We start from the raw sequence: 14032 nt of genomic DNA, 5'->3' as shown, positions 1-14032 counted from the left end.
AAAGCAGTGGCTAGAAGGTGAGGGAGGCTGGGCTGGAGCCAGCAAGGGGCACACAGGTCCGAGGGAATGACCACCCCAGCGTGTGTTGACTGGGGCTGTGTCCAGTCCCTCATTCAGAACTGCCCTTCATGATACCTTCTGCCAAGGGGACAGGAGTGAAAGGAAAGGCAATTAGAAATCTTGAAATTGCAACCTGTTAGATGAGCAGAGCTGCTGGCCGAGCCCTGAAGGTGACAGGCTCCAGGAGGGTTTGAGGGGCCCCAAGAGAACACCGTCCTCCTTCCCCAAGTTACAAGAAAGTGTTGGAGCAGAGGTCGGGTTTCCTGGTTTTTCAGTTTCGTTTCTTGAATCATTCAGGGTTGTGGATGTAGAGATGTTCAAGGAGTGGAAAAAAACAGTGTAGTCACCTCACCTCTTAACCACGAAGAACAATCTTTAATACAGTTTACTCATAACAGCAAAACATTTTTTGACTTTAATGTAAAAATAAGTTTTTTCAAGTTTCTATACAGCCACAATACTATATGAATTGCTGATGTATGGCTAAAGTTTTATAAACTGCCCCAAAGATAATACAAAATAAAATTTTAAATTCAAATAGTAGGTTTTATAAGCTGTTGTACAGATAGGAGAAGACCAAATTGCATTACACATTTGAAGTTGCAATGGAGCTAGTTGCCTTATCATAAAATTGGAACCAAGACAAAAAAATTCTGTCCCAGTTAAGTCCTGAATTGTTAGTTCTACAGGTGGAGTTGGAAGAAGTGAGCCACAGGGGGAAAAAAAAAACCTGAGAATAACTAAGTAGCAAACCAATTTCTAACTTACACAGTCAGCTGACAATTGTAAAATAGTTTGAAAAAAGCTCTTCTCCTTCTTTGATATCCCTGAGGGCAACAAGAACAACACATCGAAGAGAGCTGAAAGTAAAAACAAAAATAGAAAGTGTAAGTATGTATTAGACTCAAGTTTATATCGCTAACATAGCCAGTATGAGTTCAATAGTTGTAATTCTCTTAGACTCCTCACATTTTAGTTGATGCATTTGTCTTCCATAAGGGAATAATTCTCATAATTATCAAAAATAATTATCAAAATAATAATCCCTCATGCAGGTGTTCTAAAGTAGAAATTGTTTATTCTCTATTAGTTGAAAGGGCGACAAATCAGAATTTTACACCATTGGTTGCCTCTTCTGAAAATGTTGCTTCTATGTTTGGGCCCCCTAAACTGGCATCATGAAAAGGATTTTCAAATATCATTACAGGTTAGCTTTCTTTTATTAATGGTGCCTTGTTTTCAGAAACATGAGAATGTTACTTAATTGAAATTTTTAAAAATACTTTTCCTGGACACTGTAAGACATTGAGATGCACATCTTCAAAGCTCCAATGACACGATTTCCCAAAGATGGGATCTACTGGCTTCAACACACATGTAAAGATTAAAAAAGTAAGGTTTTAGGTAGAGGGACTAATCTACATATTGAATGGCATTGATCTTAAAAGTACAATCTAATATCTCCATATTTTACGAAGTTTATCAGTAACTCAGTGAAATAGTATATAGCTATCTTCCTGCAGCATCATTGAAAAACTCATTGCTCTCCAGCATCATGTTTAAAAATGGATTTTGATTTGCGCTGGCGCTACAGCACAGCCGGTTAGGATGTTGCCTGCGGCTGGAGAAGGAGACCTTTCTGGTTCATTCCACAAATGGTCACAACATCGGCTGGGCCGAAGTCAAGACCCAGGACCTTCATCTCTATCTCCTACATGGGTGCAAGGGCGCAAGTACTTAGGACATCTTCCACTGCTTTCTCAGCCACATTAGCAGGGAACTGGATCAAAAGTGGAGCTGCCAAGGTTCAAACCAATATCCATATGGGATGCCAAATTGCAGCCAGTGCCTAAACAGCTTGTCCAAGCAAATACATATTTTGAAGATAGAAGAGAAAATTCTCTTTGAGAAGACTAACCTTTGCTTGTCGAAGCTGTAGGCAATGTTGGGAAGATACTGCTTCAGTTCCACAGGAAAAAGGGCAGGCACATCAAATTCCTGATAGCAGACGTTAGCTGCTCTGTCTAGGAACAGCACGCAAGTGTTAGAAATGATACAAAGCCATGGAAAACAGTATTGAATTCAGACACTGGATGTATGGTTTCCTAAATTATCCAAAAGTGACAAAAATAATGCTTGGGTCCCAGGTACTGTTAGATTTCATATATTTATATATTATATTAAATAATAAAATTTAAAATATTTACAATAAAGAGATACACTTGGTTTATGTCCACAAATATGTATATATATATATATACACACACATATATATGCTGCAATGTTTGCTTTTCAAATATCAAAAAGCAGAGGTTCCAAAAGGCTAATGATTAAGTAAGAATCAGCTTTGAGTTTAACAAAGATAAGTAATTCACAAACCTAGCACCACCAAGGGGCGTGCCATTCTCTGAGTAATGGCTGCAGGTCTGCAGGTGCTTCAAAAGTTGGTGGAAAATGGAATTTAAAATAAGTTTGTTGGGCTCAATGGGTAAATCCTCACCCTGCAAGTGCTGGGATCCCATATGAGTGCTGGTTCCTGTCCTGGCTGCTCCACTTCCCATCCAGCTCCGTGCTTAGGGGATAGGGAAGCAGAAGAGGATGGCCCCAAGCCTGGACCCTGCACCTGTGTGGGACACAGAAGAAGCTCCTGGCTCCTGGCTTTGGATGGCTCAGCTTGGGCCATTGCAGCCACTTGGAGAGTGAATCAGTGAATGGAAGATCTTTCTCTCCTCTCTGCAAATCTGAATTTCTAATAAAAATAAATGAATCTCAAAAAAAAAAAAAAAACCCAGCAGATTTTTATGGTTTATAGTTAAAAGTTTGTCATGGAATCGTACTGTAAATGACAATATACTCCTCGTTCCCATGTTAAAATAAAAAAAAAAAAAACACAACGGAAAGAGGGGAATAGTGGGAATGCCCCATGATGCCAGTAATTTGGATGTTGGTGTTGAGTGTGTTGAAAGGAGCAGAAATGCATTTAGCTAAGCCTGTACTTGTATTTCTTGGTATATGTAGTACATTTCAATGAAATGTTAACAGACACAGATTTAGGGGCACATACATGGCCCAGGTGTTGCTGTGTGGAGCGCCTGCCTCACGTCCAGCTTCCTGCTGCTGCGCAGCTTGGGGGCAGCAGGGAGAGAGGGCTCGAGTCCTGAGGCCCTGCCACCCTGTGGTCCCTGCCCTGGCTGGTACAACATGCAGGGAGGGAACCACCAAATGGAACATTTTTCTCCATTCCTCTCTTTCTTTGTCTTCTGGGAAAAAAAAAAAAACAAAGCTTTTTTTTTAACTAAAGATTTGTTTTTACTTGAAGAACAGATTTACAGAAAGCAGAGACAGGCTCTTCCAACTACTGGTTCGTTACTCAAGCGGCCAGAGCTGGGCCAGTCCAAAGCTGGGAGCTAAAGCTTCTTCCAGATCTCTCACATGGATGCAGGGTCCCAAGCATTTAGCCATCCTCTGCTGCTTTCCCATGTATGTTAGCAGGGAGCTGGATCAGAAGTGGAGCACTGAAGACTCGAACTAGCATAATATGTGATACCAGCTCCACAGGAGGAGGCTTAAGCCACTATACCACAGTGCTGACCCCAAAATAAATTTTTCTAAAACAAAAGATTTTATTTTATTTTCTATTGGAAAGTCACATCGACAGAGAGGAGGAGACACAGAAAGAAAGATCTTCTGTCTGCTGATCCACTCCCCAAGTGGGCACAATGGCTGGAGCTGAGCCTATACAAAGTAAGGGGTCAGAAGCCAGGAACATCTTCTGGGTCTCCCATGCGGGTACAGGGTCCTAAGGCTTTGGACCATCCTTGACTGCTTTCCCAGGCCACAAGGAGAGAGCTGGATGGGAAGTGGAGCATCCAGGACACGAACCAGCACCCATTAGGGTTCCCAGAATATGCAAGGTAAGAATTTAGCCACTAGGTTATCGTGCCAGGCCCAAAATAAATGTGTTTTAAAGATAAGTTTACTTTGGTACAAAACTTTTGAACTTCATGTTTAGGAGTTTTCAAAAGTTTTGGAAAATGTGTACTATGAAGACAATTATCCATGGATTTTACAATTATAAGGTTATATTGAAGATAAAGACAAATAACAAAACACTAAAATAATAATGATTAAAAAAGGCAGTTGTCATCAGCTCCCCTATATTCACTGCAAAAACATAACAGAATGCAAACAATGTATATCATTGTATATTCATACTTTCCAAATTCTCTGAGATACCTTCTCAGAAAGTGATGTTTGTTTGCTCAGGCATTTTAAATATCTAAGATGATATTTAGTGATATCATCAGTATTCAGTGATACAGAAAAGAAAGAATTAACCACTGCAGCAACTTCTGCCAGTCTTGATGCCAACTTACCATTAGAACAGTTGTTGACGTACTGTCCTACAGCCAGTGGATTGTGAATGTCTGATGTTAGCCACGTGCTGTCACTCATTCTTAAAGGGCCGAGCCGATCCCTGCCATTGCAAGATCTGAAAGAGTTGAAAGCGTTCACTTTGACTATTCTTGTTTCTTAAAATACCATTCAAAAATACAAAGTTAACTCTTGAACTAAACAGTTTCCCTCCAGAAAATTGTTTTATGTCTAATCAGTAGGACAACTAAGCTGTTATGCAGCAATTAATGGACTATTTGTGTTTAAAGTCCACATGCTGCTGGTCATAACCATTGTGGGAGGTGTCGCTGTGTCTTGAATAACTAAAGTTTAACGTCAGTTTCACTTACCTGTACACAACTTTTGATATTCCTTTGTCATTTCCATCAATGAGTACACCATCAAGGCATCTAAAAATAAATGGATTTCCAATGGACTGGAAAAAGATAGGTTCATACTTCTGATATACTGTGCCTATTATACAATAAGACAAACATATTATGCTAACATTTAACAATTACAAATATAATAAGGATCTTTTCCGTTCATTAATAAAATAGAAGAATTAGTTTTGTTTTTTCCATAGTTTTCTAACATTTGACCTCTAACCCAAAACATCACATAGTCTTGGGTCACTTTTCCCCTTAAAAAGTGAGTGCTAGCTAACAGGTATTGCTCATTACCAACTTGTCCACATTGCAAAATAAAACATGAGTATTGGCTAACAATAACACATTTTAGACTTTGTTTTACAAGTTATAGCTTCATCTAACATTTTTAAAACAGTGTGATTAGACATCTATTAAGGAGATTTTTAAGAAATGTATTTTTAAAATAATGACATGATATCATAAGGGTACTTCAACATTTCATGGAAATGGAATGAAAAGAGTGAGTTTATTTTGGTGCATGAAACATTTGAAATCCAGGAATATATCTTCTCCACACATTTGCAAAATTATTATTATTTTCTAAATTTATTTAAAAGGGAGAGAGAGATCTTCCATTTGTTGGTTCACTTTTTAGAAGGCTGCAATGGCCAGACCTGGGTCATGCTGAAGCCAAGAGCCTGGAGCTCCACCTGCGTCTCCCACGTGGGAGGCAGCAGCCCAGCTAGTTGGGCCAAAATCTGCTCCCCTCCCAGGCACATGTCCAGGAAGCTAACCAGGAAGTGGAGCAGCCGGGACTCAAACCAGCGCTCATGCGCTACGACAGTGTCCCATGTGACAGCTTAAACCAACTGTGACACAAAGCTGGCTCTTGGGGGGAAAAAATGTTAGCAGAATAAACATAGCAACATAAGCTCTTATTCTTTAATTTTCTCATGCAATTTTTGAAGTATTTTTGTGGATGAATATAAAATTTAGACTTGTTTCTCATTTCACTAACAAAGGAAACAGAGAAACTTAATACGTATCGTGGGTTTCTGTTCCAGGCACAGTAACCCACTTAATTATATTAAAACAGTATAATTTGTTTGTTGGCCTATTTGATTTTCACAGGCTGACTCTAGGGGAGGAAACTGAGGTTTTGCATAGGGACACAAAATTAGAAAACACCAGAAAATATTTTTTTTAAAAACAAGTCTATGTGACAAAAACCCACACGCTTTCCATGCTACTGTAAAGAAGCTGTTCTACCTTCCAACTGGAGAAATAGCAAGATGCCTTTATTTGGGAATATATGGGTTTAATCTCTGTCTTTTGCATTTTAATCCATGACATGCAGAGGCATTTTTTTTAAAATGTATGTATTCTAGATGCAGAGAGACACAAAGGCTAGGGAAGAGGTGGCATAGGGTTAGCCCACCAGCTGACTCACTTCCCACATACCCCCAGCTAAAGCAGAGTGCCTGGAAACTCAGTAATCTGGTGTGGCCGCCCATTGGAGGAACCTGACTGCTAGAACCTTTGCCTGCTGCCAGCCATGTGGAACACATCTGCCAGAAGCTGTAATCCGGAGGGAGTCAGGCCTTGAACCCAGCACTCCTGTCTGGACCTGCCTCATATGTTACCCAATAAGTTCAACATTGGCTCGCACAGCAGTTTTTTCTTACGTTTATCCGATAAGCCAAATTGAGGTATTGTTGTAATTGCTTTCTAAGTAATTTGTCTAAGTAAGCCATACTATGTTCCTAATGTAAATATTAGAAAAGTGTCCTTTCAAAGTTATCTTTAAGAAATTTTTTGGGCCCAGCGTGGTGGCGCAAGTAGTTAAGGTCCTCGCCTTGCACGCCCGGGATCCCATATGGGCACCGGTTCTAATCCCGGCAGCCCTGCTTCTCTTCCAGCTCCCTGCCTGTGGCCCGGGAAAGCAGTCGAGGACAACCCAAAGCTTTGGGACCCTGCACCCGCTTGGGGGACCCGGAAGAGGCTCCTGGCTTCGGATCGGCTTCGGATCGGCTTCGGATCGGCCGTTGCGCTCACTTGGGGAGTGAATCATCGGACGGAAGACCTTCCTCTCTGTCTCTCCTCTCTGTATATCCGCCTTTCCAATAAAAAAATAATAATAATAAAAATAAATCTTTAAAAAAAAAGAAATTTTTTATCATTTGAGAGAGAGAGAGGGAGAGAGAAAAAGACATCTTCCATCCACTGGTTCACTTTCCAAATGGCCACAATGCCTAGGGTTGGTCCAGGCCAAAGCCAGGAGCCTGGAGTTTCCTATGCGAGTCTCCCACTAACAAGGGTCCAGGCACTCGAGCAATCGTCTGTCGACTTCTCAGAACTGGAGCCATCGGAACTCAAAACAGCGCTCTCCTACAGGACGGTGACATCACACACAGCATCACAACATTGGCCTCCCAAAAGTAGTCATTGCAACAAATACTCCAGGACATATTTCAACATAGAACGTAATTCATAAATTTGCAAGCTAGATTTTCAAAAGTCTATGGAAACACAAGTTTTCAGTTCAACCTTTAATGATTATAGATGTTCTCAGTATATAGCAATAGATAAAAAAAATGCCAAGCGAAGTTCTAATTGTGCTATTACCCGGATACATAGATACAACCGTGCCTTTGGGTACCAATCCTTTCGTCACGAAGACACCTTTTCCAGCGGAAGTCAATGAGCTAGTTGCTCGGGTCACACTGAAACCCAAAGTCTGATACATTATTTCTTCTGGTTTAAACGTATTTTGCTGCTGTTGACTATTTTCAAGCAGTTTTACCCTTTGATGTTGAACTGTCAGCAAGTCTTGATATTTTGACCTAACAGGTGCGGGAAGCATGGCCAAGGTATCTGATTGCTTGTGGAAATCGTTTAAGAATAGAGCCTGAAAAACTTTCAGTAATGTGCCCAGGACATCTTCGTCTGTAGTAAGCTTGTCTCTGGATTCCTCTGGAACATACCGAAGGGTCCTGAAAATAGGAAAAGTTTCTATTCACTACCCTTCAACCGACAAGAGCCAAGCTGGCCTGTCACTCCCGGGCGCCTGGTCTTAAAGAACTCTCTGTGTTGTTACTCTCTTACATTTGAAGGACATGAGGCTAAGAGGTCCCAGGAAGGTATGGTTTAGGGTCACCACCTCCCAACCGTCGCCTCACAAGGAGCGCATGCTGGATCCAGGGCTGGCAGATGCTCCACACACCAGCCCCTTTCTGAAGACGAGAAAAGCTACTTGGACATGGGAGGGTCCCAGGGTCCCAACACGAACGCAGGAATGCTACCACAGACTCCTCACACTGCAAAGGCTTTTATTGCTAAGCTTGTCAAGGAAAATGTCGTGCTGATTCTCTGCTCCTTCTCTCCCAGGAGCTCAAGCTTCTTTAATGCCTATCACTTCGATTTTGATAACTTGATTATTTTAGCACTAGCTGTCATCCCATGGCCGAAGCGGCTGGAGTTCTTGCCTCAGCCTCTGCCAACAATCCGGTCAAGCAACACGTGCTCCCCGAGTTAGAATTTTCTGGAAGCTCGGCCAACAGGGACAACGACCCCACAGCCCCCTAGGCCTCAGCCAGGGACCAGGTACTAATCCGGCACTTAGCACAGTCTTCTTTACCAAAAAAAAAAAGTCGCTATTTTTTTTTTTTTTTTTTGCGCTAACTAGTAAAGACAGCACTAACGAAAAGCTCGCCAACTCCAACTTCGGCTGAGGGGGCCCTTGGGCTCCTCCCACCGCAGGCTCCGCCCTCCCAGGGCTCCGCGCGGCCTGAGGCTCCGCCCACCTCAGGGCCCCGCGCGGCCTGAGGCTCCGCCCACCACAGGCCAACTCCGGCTGAGCCCTTGGGCTCCTCCCGCCCGAGGCTCCGCCCACCGCAGGCCCCTCCATTTCGGCCCAGTGGCCCTCGGGCTCCTCCCACCGCGGGCTCCTCCCACCGCGGGCTCCTCCCACCGCGGGCCCCGCCCCCTCCGGCAGGCCCCCTCGGCCGCCCCAGGCTCCGCCCCTCCAGCTCAGGCTCTGCCTGCCGCAGGCCGGGAGGCCATGGCGGCGTCCGTAGGAAGACTCCTCGGGCCTGTCGTCCCGCCCTCTGACCTCGGGTTGTGGGTTAGGTTCAGCGCGATCCAAGGAACGAAGCGGTACTTGTAACGGCGCCATCGCTGCCACAGGCCGCGCAGCAGGCGGCCCGGCATGGCCGGCCCTCGGCGGCGGGACGAGGGCGGCGCGGGCTCGGGCTCGGGCCCGGCTCCCACCGCGGGTCGCCGGGAGCGGGGAGGAGCCGGAGCCGCGCCGTCCCCGCCCTCCTCAGTCTCCGCCCACGGGGGCCGGGGCTCCTGGGGCTCGGGAGACGCGGGCCGCGGCCTTGCCCGCCGCGTGGGAGGCCCCGGGAGCTGCGGGGAGGCGTCCGGAGCGCGGCTTCCTTCACGCGTGGGTCTGCGGGCGGCGCGCCCGGTCGCCGGGCCCCGGAGCGCATTCCTCCCGCGGGGAGCGCGTTTGGGGCGCCGGCCCGCTCGGTCCTCGTCGCGGCTGCCGGCCCTCCCCGGGCCCCGTGCAGCTCTTGTCTGACATCCCCGTCGCCTCCCGGCAGCCTGGGTCTCGACAAACGTGTTCTAGACTTACCTACCCTCACGGAAGTGCTGCAGAGTTATCAGCTCCGGAGGTCTCGGGAGTAGAACAGGACCAAATGTGAGGAAACCCTTCTTGCATTCCAATTTTGATCTTCATGGGCTGAAACACGCCGTGATAAAACTGCATAGGCAGCATTAAAAAAAAAAAAAAGCCTCGTTGAGGTATAATCATTCTATCCCACACTGCCCGTATTCAAGCGAAGACTTGGTCGTTTTCCTGGAGGGCAGTGCCACCTGTGGGCTGTCGACAGCACCAGGAGGGGAGGAACATCCTTCCGTCTTGAAAGTTGCCTTGTGCCCTGGGCTCCCTTCACTAGCCCTGCCCTCTGCTTTGGCACGGTCGCTCACTTCGTTATGATGTATTATCCTTAAGACATTCCTGGATTCGATTTGGTTTCTACTTTTGTATTTAAGCCCGTGAGGAACTGTTAGTCTGTGGTTCTGTTGTAGTGGTCAGGTTTGGGGAGGAAAGCAGGGTGGCGTAGTTCCAATGGAGACCAACTCCAAGACTCCCCAGCACCTTCAGATCAACAGGTGTTAAGGAATAAATGTCTTGGGGCGCAGTGTATTGGCTAAAGGGTTCAACTGCCTGCTATGATGCCGGCGTGCTCATCTGGGCACCGGTTTGTGTCCGAGCTGCTCCCGTTCTGATCCAGTACCCTGTTAATGGCCTGGGAAAAAGCAGGGGAAGGTGATCCAGAGGTTTGGAGCCCTGTCACAAAGATGCAAAGCCAGGAGATTCTTCCAGGTTCCCGTGTGGGTGCAGGGACTGCAGCCATCTAGGGAGGGAACGCTGTATCTCTGGTCCTGTTTTTTTTTTTTTTTAAGATTTTTAAGATTTATTTATTTATTGGAAAGTCAGATATACAGAGAGGAAGATCTTCCGTCCAATGATTCACTCCCCAAGTGAGCTCAACGGCTGATGCCATGCCGATCCGAAGCCAGGATCCAGGAACCTCTTCCGTGTCTCCCACACGGGTGCAGGGTCCCAAAGCTTTGGGCCGTCCTCGACTGCTTTCCCAGGCCACAGGCAGGGAGCTGGATGGGAAGTGGAGCTGCTGGGATTAGAACCGGCGCCCATATGGGATCCCGGCACGTTCAAGGAGTGGAGCTTTAGTCGCTAGGCCACGCCGCCGGGTCCCTGGCTCCTGGTTTTGAATTGGCTCAGCTCTAGCCACTACAGTTGCTTGGGGAGTGAATCATCTGACAGAAGCTCTTCCTCTGTCTCTCCTCCTCTCTATATATCTAACTTTGCAATAAAGAATAAATAAATCTTTTAAAAATGAAAAGAATGAAGTCTTGGTGGCATTTTTTTCAGGCTGGAAGTTTTGGTTTCCTCGCTGTTTGCCTGAGTCAGCATGAATCTAAGCTAACATCCTCCACACTAAACAACTGAGCCTCTGGTGAGACTCCAGGCTGATCCCGGGGGCCTCAGGACCAATCTGTCTTGTTCTAAAGGAAATCAAGGGGAAAAAGAGGTACCCGCCAATGCCTCCTTTTATGTCACTTTAAATTTTCCCGACCCCTCTAGATGTTAGCAACTGTTCCCCATCCGCTAGGAGCTGAGCTGTGTGTGGATTTACCTGATTTGCTAAGTGGAGGTAATTCAGAGTATTAAGAAAAGGAAAAAAAAAAAAAGGCCTTTTAGTCTCCAAGCTTACAAGGAACCAAAGAGAATATTAAGTCCTTTCCTATTTGTCTAAACTAATAGATTTTTCAGTATATTCCTAGTGCTTTTGATATTTGTGCGTTAGCAGCTCCTAAGCAGTTTGTGAAAAATATTACAACAGAAATATGGTAAGGTGGAAGAAGTCTCTTAACCAAACTCTGCGTCCTGTTCTGGTTCCCGTCCTGGTCCTTGCTGGTTCTTCCCAGCATTTGGCGCCAGTGTAGTCTACACATTGACATAGCTGTGTGTGTTCAGTCAGTATTCTGTGTGGTTTTAAATAGTATACCTGCAACTTTTGAAATGACTCAAAAATAGCTCTTGGAGATCTGAATATTTTTCTGAATAAGTCTACATCATTTCTTCTAAGGTGTCACGTTTCAGTTTAATATTTGCTGTAATTTTCTGGAATTTTTTCTATTTTTGGCGCTGCAAGGATTTTTGTCTTAAAGGAACAGGAATGTCACATGCTTTGGGGGAGCCTACCGTGCCACTTCCTTTCAAAAGCCTTGTGTTCATGTACGGAAGCTGGAGGGCTTGTTGAATCATCCTTGGATTGTCAAGGCCCTTCGGCCTGGTCGTGACTCTCTCTGGTCACATCCATGCAGCCATCATGAAAGCACCTTCCCCTCCCTTCTCATGTTTTGACAAAGGCCAGCTTCTGGTGTTGTGAACTACCTGTGACCAGCCTGAGAATGTCAAGATCTTGGGGCTGGCCCTGCGGTGTAGCAAGCTAAGCTTCTGTCTACAGCACCACCATCTCATATAGGCGTTGATTCATGGCCCAGTGGACCTCACTTCTGACCCAGCTTCCTGCTAATGGCCTGCGAAAGCAGAGAAGGCTGGCCCAAATGCTTGGACCATTGCATTCATGTGGGAGACCTGGAAGCAGCTTCTGGCTTTGGACTGGCCAGGCTCTGGCCATTGCAGCCATTTGGGGAGTGAAACAAAAGATAGATTTTAATGATAAAATTTCCATACCCTGGGCCCAGTGTGATAGAGTAGTGGTTAAAGTCCTCACCTTGCACGTGCCGGGTTCCCATATGGTCACCGGTTCTAATCCCAGTGGCCCTACTTCCCATCCAGCTCCCTGCTTGTGACCTGGGAAAGCAGTCAAGGACAACCCAGAGCCTTGGGACACTGCACCTGTGTGGGAGACCCGGAAGAGCTCCTGGCTCCTGGCCTCTGATCAGCGCAGCTCCAGCCGACAGATCTTCCTCTCTGTCTCTCCTCCTCTCTGTATATCTGCCTTTCCAGTAAAAATAAATAAATCTTTTTAAAAAATTCTGTTTCACATCCTACTGAAAGGAAATGGCTTGGAAAGACAGACCTCGCCCCCAGCTGAGGAGAAGCTGGCCCCCTTCAACTGCAAGCAGCTGAGCTCCATTAGCACGACTCCTCCACCTGGCTGGCCTCTTGGCTTTGGCTGACCACCAGAATAGCCCCTGAAGAGCTGCTTAATTGGTAATTGACTGGACTCATTGTATTCTGGCCTCCACCTGCTGCCACCTCTTCCCTTTATAAACTTTTTGTTGGCCTACTGGTGGAGAGGAGTATGTTTTGGGTCCGGGGATCACTCTTTGCCTCAAAACTGTTGAGTTCATGAAGCGAACCTCCTCCTGCCGGTGCTCGGCTTGCGGGTCGCGTCTCCGATGAACTGGCCATCCAGCGGTGAGCAGTAGGGGCCTGGGTCTTTTTTCCTGTAACACCTGTAGGTTTTTAGATATGCTGTGTTATTGCGCATTTATTTTGAAGTATGTTTTAAGTTTTTCAGACTGATAGAATGTAAGTAAAGCCGTCAGCACTGACAGTTTTCCTTCATAGTGAGTTCAGTTTCTTTTAGATAGATATTGTGCTAGTTGAAAGTTTCTGTTTTACTCTAGGTCAAGTTTGGTCAGTTATACTTTTTTGTAGAATTTGTTGATTTCATCTGTTTTAAGTTTCTTGCAGTGAAGTTGTTCATAAGCGTTATCTTTGTATTTAATGCCTGCATGATCTAACGAGGCAAGCTCACTTTCTCCTTGATTTTAATTATTTGTGTTGTCGCACATGGTCAGTAAGAGTTTGTCAGTGTTTTTAAAGAAAGCTTTCCTGATTTTACTCATTTTTTTTATGTGTGTTTTCTCTTTTGCTGTCTTATGATTTCTACTTTGGGTTTATCTTGTTCTCCTAGTTTTTGAAAGCTCCCCAGTTCTAATCCTTTGTTCTAATACAGTACACCTACAGCTAAATGTTTCTTCCAAAGCGCCCAGGCCTAGGAATTTTGATCCGCTGTTCCCTGGTACGAAACAATTCAAAATCTCTCTTGTGGTTTCTTCTTTGATTCATGGGTTATTTAGAAACGTTGCTGATTTCTAAATGTTTTGCGGTTTCTAGGTACTTAATTTTCAGTTTGATTCTGCTGTGGTAGAAACACACAGGATTTCGATTCTTTTCATTGACTTCATTTCTGTAGCCGTTTGGTTTCATACGCTAAGTATTAACTGGTTCCTGGCAGTTAGTAGCGTCCTTTAGGTTGGCCGTAATAATTTACGTAATTTAAATAGATGAACATGGAATAGCAAGCAGGACCTGGTGCTAGAGAAGACGGTCACCTGGGCAGCCATGGAGGCGCACTGCTTTCTCGAATGGCAGTTTTGCATTCCTGTCCCTTCTTCCCATTGTTGTTTGCCGTTTGCCCCATAGCCCCGGCTCAAGGGAAGGTCAGGAATGCCCGTGCCACTGTTTTCTATTTAAAGCCACGCGGACTGTGGAAAGGCCCCCAGATGCTCTGAATCCCACAAATACGGTGTAGGAAAGATCGCCCCTATAACATCATCGTCCTGTGATATCACAAAGTAGGGCCTGTGTCCCTCATGGGTTGTAACTTGTGAAGTTGAAAATGCGATGTGACTTG

General features: G+C 45.3%; 1 protein-coding gene across 2 annotated transcripts; it reads right to left on the bottom strand.

Moving 5' to 3' along the window:
* Positions 1 to 410: 410 nt before the first annotated feature.
* SETD9 (SET domain containing 9) lies at positions 411 to 9076 on the bottom strand. Of its 2 annotated transcripts, XM_040977553.1 has the most exons (6): positions 8938 to 9076; positions 7452 to 7819; positions 4806 to 4929; positions 4437 to 4552; positions 1979 to 2084; positions 411 to 920 (listed from the first exon to the last, which is right to left on the bottom strand). In XM_040977553.1, the coding sequence occupies exons 1-6, from the start codon at positions 9033 to 9035 to the stop codon at positions 833 to 835; spliced, it is 900 nt and encodes a 299-aa protein (XP_040833487.1). In that variant the 5' UTR covers positions 9036 to 9076; the 3' UTR covers positions 411 to 832. The 2 variants fall into 2 exon arrangements, with proteins under 2 accessions (XP_040833487.1, XP_040833488.1); XM_040977554.1 differs by lacking the exon at positions 1979 to 2084.
* Between the last annotated feature and the right edge of the window lie 4956 nt (positions 9077 to 14032).

This window comes from Ochotona curzoniae, unplaced genomic scaffold, assembly GCF_017591425.1.
Source record: "Ochotona curzoniae isolate NIBS_2020 unplaced genomic scaffold, NIBS_Ocur_1.0 contig_2754, whole genome shotgun sequence".
Lineage (NCBI taxonomy): Eukaryota > Metazoa > Chordata > Mammalia > Lagomorpha > Ochotonidae > Ochotona > Ochotona curzoniae.
The sequence above is the reverse complement of the archived record's forward strand: the minus strand, read 5'-3'. Positions and strand labels throughout refer to the sequence as shown.

Coding starts and splice junctions, on each gene's coding strand:
- SETD9 (XM_040977553.1), bottom strand. CDS start 9,035: ATGCCGGGCCGCCTGCTGCGCGGCCTGTGGCAGCGATGGCGCCGTTAC. Junction 4,930..7,451: donor GGTTGTATCTATGTATCCGG/GTAATAGCACAA, acceptor ATTGTATAATAG/GCACAGTATATCAGAAGTAT. Junction 2,085..4,436: donor CGTCAACAACTGTTCTAATG/GTAAGTTGGCAT, acceptor TGCTGTTCCTAG/ACAGAGCAGCTAACGTCTGC.